The sequence below is a fragment of the Nannospalax galili genome, unplaced genomic scaffold (genome assembly GCF_000622305.1).
Source record: "Nannospalax galili isolate Female #2095 unplaced genomic scaffold, S.galili_v1.0 scaffold356, whole genome shotgun sequence".
NCBI lineage: Eukaryota > Metazoa > Chordata > Mammalia > Rodentia > Spalacidae > Nannospalax > Nannospalax galili.
Genome location: NW_008338126.1, coordinates 3099382 through 3107963, shown reverse-complemented (window position 1 = coordinate 3107963; position 8582 = coordinate 3099382). Strand labels below are relative to the sequence as shown.

At 39.0% G+C, this 8582-nt stretch overlaps 1 protein-coding gene across 2 annotated transcripts in view; it reads right to left on the bottom strand.

Moving 5' to 3' along the window:
* Ndc1 (NDC1 transmembrane nucleoporin) overlaps positions 1–8582 on the bottom strand; it is a 63496-nt gene that overhangs the window by 20458 nt on the left and 34456 nt on the right. For both annotated transcript variants that reach the window (XM_008833019.2, XM_029563482.1), the window contains exons 12-15: positions 7382–7624; positions 7175–7290; positions 4255–4305; positions 2136–2199 (exon numbers count right to left, since the gene is read on the bottom strand). In XM_008833019.2, coding sequence (XP_008831241.1) covers positions 2136–2199; positions 4255–4305; positions 7175–7290; positions 7382–7624 — 474 coding nt within the window. The remainder of the gene's footprint in view (positions 1–2135; positions 2200–4254; positions 4306–7174; positions 7291–7381; positions 7625–8582) is intronic.

The following is an 8582-nucleotide window of genomic DNA, read 5'->3' as shown; positions in this document are numbered from 1 at the left end:
TGTATAGCTAAAGGCTACATAACAAGCAACAATGCCAGACAGGCTATACCTGCTTTTGAGTTGTTGGCCAGGGTGGCCAAAGAGACTCCCAGATAGTAACCCAGCATAGAACTGGGAAAATGAACAGCAGACCCCAATCCTATCTAAAGGAATATTGACAACTGATTGCTGCCAGATGAGGAACAGATGACCTTCCTCAATCTTAGATAGGCTGACTAGATTCACCAGATGGACAAGTAGTGGGCAATGGCTGGGGGTGCCGACAACACAGCAGACAGTAGCAGGGATATCAGAGTATAAGGACTCTCTAGTGGGGAAGGGAGGCTATGGGAGGGTGCCATGTGGGAAGTGGGTGTATAGCTGCCATCTAGGAAGTGGGTGTATAGTTGAATAAGATGGTTTGCAATGTTCTGTGTGATATACACATACCAAATCAAAAATCAACAAATTTTTAAAAATGTATTACATTTGAGGAGGAAGCATGGAAATTTACATCATGTTAATTAGTAGAGGTGGTAAACATTACTATTGAAATCTACCTAATGACGTTATAGACATACACAGGCGCCAAGGATCCAAGTGAAACCGGTTATGGCTAGTAATAATTAGATACATACAGACTAGAGATGCATGTGCCAACATCTCAGTGTTAGTAGCAAAAACAATGAGTCTTTCTGTAAGGAACAATATATTCTAAAATGAAATGGAGATCTTTTTTAAAGGTTAAAAACTCATTCAATTTTATGTCTTACAGGGCTTATACTGAGTTCAATATTGTATAACTTTTAATTCAAGTGTGATCCTAGAAACTTACATCCACTTGTGAAAGAGATGCACTTTTGCTCTGGAGTGTGTTACTATGTTAAACATTACCAGTGAAATCTACCTGATGGCTTTATATCTATACTCAGGTACTAAGGATCCAAGTGTAACTGACAAGTGACTAGTAATAATCAGACACATAGAGATTAAAGACACATATGCAAACATGTCTCTGTGAGTTCAAGGCCAGCCTGGTCTATACAGTGAGTTCCAGGACAGCTGAGGCTACAGGGAGACCCTGCCTCAAAAATAATAACAAAAAACAAAACACAGGGACTGGATGTGTACCTCACCCTGGGTCCAATCCTGAGATCAAAACAAAATCAATAAAAAGAAAACAAAGAGTGAAAAAAAATGCCGGGTACAGTATTGCATGCCTTTAATCCCAGCATTTGCAAGGCAGAGGCAGGTGGACCTCTGTAAGATCAAGGCCAGTCTGGTCCACATAGGGAGCTCTAGGTTAGATGAGGCTACAGGAAGACCCTGTCTCAAAAAGCCAAGATGGGGCTGGAGAGAGGGTTAAGTGGTTAAGAGTACTGGCTGCTCTTGCAGAGGATCTGGTTCAGTTCCCAGCACCCACATGGCAGCTAACAATCTGCACTCCAGTTCCAGAGGATTACAATGCCCTCTTCTGATCTCTGAAGGCATTACACAAGTCCACTTACACAAATACAAGCGATACATTCACTCATACACATAAAATTTTAAAGTTAATAAAAAAATTTTTTAATTTGTTTTTATTAAAGTTTTGATTTCACAGAGAACATCTCAATCTTAATCATCTTTATACTCTGTCCCCACAGGTACCCTCTCATAAAGCCAAAAAAAGCAAAGTTATCACAGTTGTGAGGCTATTTTAAAAGAAGTTGAGAAAGGCCTCTCAATACCACTTAAGCATTGAAAAGATAGTATTTGTAAGATGAAGCAGTCCTTTAACAACTAAGTTTTCATATATAACATAAGCTACCATCCACAAGTTAAAAACTATCTATTGGTTACATTGTTTTTAAATATACAGAAAGATAGAAGAATCCCAGGCTCAACATCTTTATTTATATAAAAGAAAAATTGTACCCACATCAAAATACATCTAGAGTTGTGGATGTAGCTCAATGGCAGAGCTCTGCCTAGCAGATACAAGGTCTTGTGTTCTGTCCCCAGCACTGGAAGGCCAGGGAGGAATATCTAAGAAAACTGATTTATATAAAACAAAATTGAGATCAAAGTCCAAAACTGACCTTTCATGAATCATGCTTCAATATTTAACTAATCAAAGTCATAGTTACAGGTTACAATTTACAGACAGCACTTACCTTCTAAAGCCCAAATATGCATTTGGGCATCTGAAAAAACAGCCTGAATGGAAGCCTCTGGGTGCTACAAATAAAACAAAATATTTAAGTTCCCTGTGCAAAAACTCTGTCATTTATCAGCTGTGTAGTCAATAATGATGAAAGAGTCACAGCTACCGCCCCAAATTTTTAAAACCTAAATAATTTCTTATACAAATATTTAACTATAACAGAGCATCCTGTCATCATCTTAGTCTCCAACCCTAAATCTGTGTGTGTTTCTCGTAAGTTATGTGAAATCAGCTACCTCAGATGATTAATACAAAGATCACTTAAGAAGATAGTCACAAAAGCTCTTTTTTAAAACAAAAGGACATATTATCTCTCTGAAATGGTCTATTCTCAGTCCAATAAAAAGAAAACCCACCCAACTTTCTTTAATATATTAGGTCACATAGTATAAAGCAACAACTGAGCCATTTAAATAAATACTAGCAGGTGCAGGTGGCACAGGCCCATAATCCCAGTTATTTGGGAGGCTGAAGCAAAACGATCACAAGTTTAAGGCCTACATAAGAATGAGTTCAAAACCAGTTTAGGCAACTTAGTGAGACTGTGTCAAACCAAAACAAAAATGCTGGCTTTGGTTATATAACCAAGGAAGCCTAAACTTATTACAATACTTTTCAACATCAAACAGCAGTGTCTACAACTCATCATACGACAGTTACTGCAGAATTAGAATTAAAAGTAGACATTCAATCCCAGGGGAAAAGGAAATTTTTTTCTGCTCTAACCAGAAAATTTCTTTCTGTAAAATGAGAACAAAAAGACACACCATCTTGGTTTCCTCTCTTGAAACCACGTACTGCAGATAAGCTTCAGAGAACTTTCATCTTCTTGGTGAGCAACTAGATACTCGCTTCCAAAGGATGGTCATAGGTAGATGGTTTTATGTAAAGGTAACTGTTAGTTACCATTATATTGTAGTGAAAAGGCAATTTCAAGAAGTTGAAATGGCTCTTATGTGTACCTATAATCTATCAGGGTTGCTCAAATGTCTTTCTCCACACACTGGAACCAGTGTATGGTTCCAGAAGAGTAGAAATGAGTAACAAAAACTTGCTTGAATGCACTGATCACACCATTAGCCCATTCACTAATTCTGCAATATCTGGCAAAAGAGGGTACAGACGTAAAACACTAAATGCGCGCGCACACACACACACACACACAAAGCTTGCCCTGTATGTAGAAAAAAGTTTTGCTAGTCAAAGGATTAATGAACATAAAGCAGCTACAGCCAAGTGAAAACATGAGTAAATCCTTGGTTTCTGTAATTGAGATTTATTCTCTGGGGGCAGCTGGAAAAATTGACAGGCAAGTTGAAATGGGTTTTTATGTTGTTTGGTGGTTGAGATAACTGGTTTCTTAAAATAGGGTCTCAGCAGTTGCCTGTCTGATCTCAAACTCTTCTAGCCTCAGTACCCCAAGTGCCAAGATTATAAACATGAGCCACCACGCCTGACACTGAATGCAACTTGGTGGCCTGAAATACAACTTTTTATCCATAAAAAAATCAACACCTATCATCTAATTCATTTTTTTCTTTTTTGAATACCAAATTGGCCACAAAGATGTTAGCAAGAAAATGAGCCATAAAGCACAAGAAAGCCATGGATCACTCACTTTGTCAAGAGCCACAAAGTATGAAAGGGTCAATGCTGAAAATCAGCACAAAGCTGTCAGCTGCCAAAACTCAGGAAAACAACTACAGAGGCAAGCCTCGGGAAAGACTAGGGCAAGGTGTATGTCTAGGGAGAGGACTGTCCAAACGCAGAATTAGTGAGGCCAACACAAAGCTCCATGGTTTGCTGAGATTAATCTATAAAATATTTACAAGACGCCAGGTGTGGTGGCACACGTCTGTAGTCCCAGCACTTGGGAGACAGAGGCAGGTGGATCTCTGTGAGTTCAAGGCCAACCTGGTCTACATAGTGAGCTCCAAGCCAGCTGGGGCTACAGGGAGACCCTGTTTCAAAAAAACCAAAAAAAAAAAAAAAATTTCAAGTCAAATTTTATCTGCTCCTTCAAACTTCCCTTTACTCCTGTTTTCAATGCTGTAATTTTATATTCTTACCTTACTGAAAAAGTACACTATCAGCACCCGTTTTGACAAGAAATTCTTAATCTGAGTCAGAAAAGAGAAATTAACATGTTTACATTTTTAATTCTATTCAAATATTAGACATTTCTATGTTATTCCTACATTAATGTAAATACACTCCATATCTTGCAAAGAACAATATTTATAACAAACTACATAAATAAATACCTTTGTGCTTTTTATTTAATTTGACATTTGATTGAGCCATCTAACCTTAACTATGTTCCCATCCATGTACACATACTGGATACCCAATTTGAGCACTGCCATACTAGAAGGAAAGCCAAGTGATTTGGGTGATACTTTTTAAGGACATATTCTTCCTCAATTCTCTAAAATTACCAGGTGCTTTTTTTTATTTTTAAAAAATTATTTTTGTGTGTATGAGTGTATTGCACCCATGTTGTAAAAAGCCCACAGAGACCAGAAGAGGGCATCGGATCCCCTGGAACTGGAGTTACAGACTGTTATTCGCCATATGGGTGCTGAGAATTGAACCAGACAGTGCTCTTAACTGCTGAGCAGATATCTCCAGCCTCTAGGTACTTTAACCCCTCAATACATATACATATAAATATACATATGCACATACATACACAAATACATATGCATATGCATTTCCCCCCTACTGGTTGATATTTACAGAACACCAAATTTTTGCCTCAAAAACAAAAATATAAAGCTCAAAATTAAACCTACTGGCTTGAAAGTCAATTTGTACTTTACTATACTCTCACCAAAAGCCATACTGGCTAGTCACAGGACTGGAGGATGCAGCACATGACAAGTTGTTGCATAAAAAGTGGCACAATAGTACTTATATCACACAGAGCCACAAGTCATAAATCCTAAAGCTTACACATTCCTGTAGTTATTCTACATTAATCTTATCAGCAAACATGTTTTAATTTCTTCCATTTTAGAGAGTAAGAGTCCTTGAAGTCCTCGACCCCATCTCTTCCTTCCAGCTACTCCTCAATTTCTTTGCTTCACTTACGGCAAAACTCCTCGAAAGATTGGCTTTCTGAGGGTGTCCATTTCCTTTCCTAGTCCCTCTGGACCCACACCAAACAGGCTTAGACCACCCTACCATATGCAATAGGTCTTGGCAATGACATAGTAAGACTCAGGTAAGATGGTATAGGCTTGTAATGTTGGCAATTTGGGAATGGGGATTGATGTTCCAGGACTGCCTGGGCTATAGAGCAAGTATGAGGTCAACCTGGGCAACTTAGGAAAACCTGTCTCAAACTAAAATTTAAAAGGGCTGGGATACAGCTCAGCAGTAGAACACTTTGTGTGCCAGGCCCTGAGTTCCATCCCCAGTAGCAGACCTGCTGAGCTCCACATTCCTAGCTCCCACATTAGCTCACATCTCAAGCTATCGACTGCATCTGATGCTCTCTCCTCCTCTGGGAAATACTTTCTATTTAAGGTTCTCTTTTTACCTCAGTGGCCACTCGAGATTTGCTCTCTCTTTGACTCTTAATCATTCAAGGGCCTGATTTACAACTCTTTTGTTTTGTAGCTACATGCAACAGCAATGAGTCCTGTGGCTTTGAATACTGTCTGTACCCCAATGATTTCCAAATGTATATTATCACCCCTAGAATTTTCCTCTATGCTCTAGATACACATTTAAATTTTTACTTAGTATTTTTACTTATCTAAATAGGTGTCTCAAAGTTGCCATGTCCAAAATCAAACTTCTAAGTTCCTCCTCCACTAATCTTTCTCCAGAATCAGTGGTAAATTACCTCAATCAACTGCAACTATGTAAGTCCAGTTCCTCAGCGACAAGTCTTACAGTAAACATTGGCACTTTCTCCTGCACACTACGAGCAAATTATAAGCAAATCCTATTACATTTATGTGAAAATGTTATCTAGACCCTGATCTCACCTTATGGCTGCCATTACAACCATCACACACCACTATCCCCACTAGATGACTGCTGCAGCTTTAGCCCTCTCAGCTTCCATTCCTGCTTAGGATTCCCAAGTCCAGACTCAAAAAGGTTAGCCCCAAGTCCATTACTAGAGAACATCTTTTAGAATATAAAACATATCATTCTATGGGCAAAACCACACAGCCTTTTTCCATCTCACTCAGGGAAAAAGCAATCTCTGCACCATCAAGTGGTCCCCAAACCCTGACGCCGGCTACCTCTGACCCTACCATCCACCTTCCTCTGTCCCTCCCTCATTCTGCGCCAGCCACACTCGTTTCCACTGTTTCTCACATGAGCCAAGCCCACTTTCTCCTCAAGGCCCAAGGATCTTCTTGCTTCCCATCCTCTCTTCAGGTCTCTCATTTCACCTTTTCAAGGAGACTTCTCTGACCAGTCCAAATAAAATAGTACTCATGCCCCTAAGAACTGTTTTTCTTATCTGCTCTATTTCTCTATATAATGCTTAAGGTATCAAAATTCTCCCCTTTTACGTATATTTTTCATATCATGGACATGATCTGGATGCATCTTATAGTTAACAAGCATGTCACACTATGAAGCAACTTTTGTTCTTAACAATTCAGAATATACTTTATATTAATCCAATTAGTAGCATTCTATGTTTCAAAAAATAGCATAATACACTTGCTTGCTCACCTATTTCCTCACTAACATGTAAACATTATATGGGCAAGGTCTTTTTTGCTTGCTGTTTAACCCAGAGCCTAAAAACTCAAATATGTCTTAAATGAAAGAATTCACAGATAAAAGGCTTTGTATTAGGTTAAGCCATATGAAGTGTGATTTGTATAATTCTAAATCAGCGTTTTGAAATGGGTTAGTTTGACATTAGATACATTATTGATGTGAGATCCTTAATCTTAATTTTTTAATGTTACATGTACATATATAAACATAAAACCTGTAAACAAATCATCCTACCTGTTCACATTTACTCTGAATCCAGGAGTAAACCACATTGGGCTGTCTCACGGTCTTACCCTCAGCAGTAATAGAGGTGCAAGAAAATGGATTAGAGAATTCAGATATTTGCGGATCTATTTTAAAAAAAAATGGTAAGGAGAGAACTTAAGCTATTTGATCCTGCAACTATGAGATATCAAATTTTAGAGAATAAACAGCTCTCACCAGAAGTATAAGTCCATAATCGAGGCCCTCTTCTTATCAGCTGAGGACTTTGGGGAGACCCATAACAGGTGTTTACATCAAAAATTCCAGCCATTCGATTTACCACACTAGAGCCAACTGGGGTCCCAAAGGGACTTGAAACATCAGGTGTAGATAATTTTGAAGAAAACAGTGATGTTTTAACTAATGACACTGAAGGCTGAGGCATATGGCTAGATTTTGGTGTCTGCAAAGTAGTTTCTTCTGTAAAAGACAACACAGTGATGATGAGGCAACTTTATCCAAGCAGGCCAGCACAGAGGGTCACAAATTCTATATACCACACGCTTTAAAAATATTTTCCCAGTGGGGCGTGCTGGCATATGCCTTTAATCCCAGCACTTGGGAGGCAGAGGCAGGCAGATGTCTGTGAGTTCGAGGCCAGTCTGGTCTACATAGTGAGTTCCAGGACATCTGGGGCTACAGGAAGACCCTGTCTCAAAAAGATTAAAAAAAAATTTTCCCAAGGTACAGTAGATTGCTTCCATTTAGGTTTATAGTCCCAAGATCCACATTTTACTTCTGTAATTCAATAATCCACTCAAGGAGTTTTAAATTTTTTATTGTTACAGTATTCATTATTTGAGTGAGTCTCTCCGTGTGCGTGTGTGTGTGTGTACAGGTCAGAGGATAGGGAGTTGGTCCTCTCCTTCCACTATGAGTTCCAAGGATCGAATTCAAGGAGTTTTAAAATTTTTTTTTTTTTTTTGTCTTTTTGAGACAGGGTCTCCCTATAGCCCCAGCTGTCCTGGAACTCACTATGTAGACCAGGCTGGCCTTGAACTCACAGAGGTCTGCCTGCCTCTGCCTCCCAAGTGCTGGGATTAAAGGCGTGCGCCACGCCTGACAGAGTTTTAAATTTTTTTTACAGTAGTCATTATTTGAGTGAGTCTCTTTGTGTGTGTGTGTGTGTGTGTGTGTGTGTGTGTGTGTGTACACACAGGTCAGAGGGTAGGAAGTTGGTCCTTTCCTTCCACTATGAGTTCCAAGGATGAAATTCAGGCATGTGTAATAACCACTTTTACCCACTGAGATATCTCACCAGCCCCTAGATTTTTTGTTGTCAGATGAGTGTAGCCTTATGTGTTTTCCCCTCCATATGTATCTTGATTTTCAAGGTTCTTTTCTCTGAGCTTTTTCAAATGAACTCATCAATTTTTTT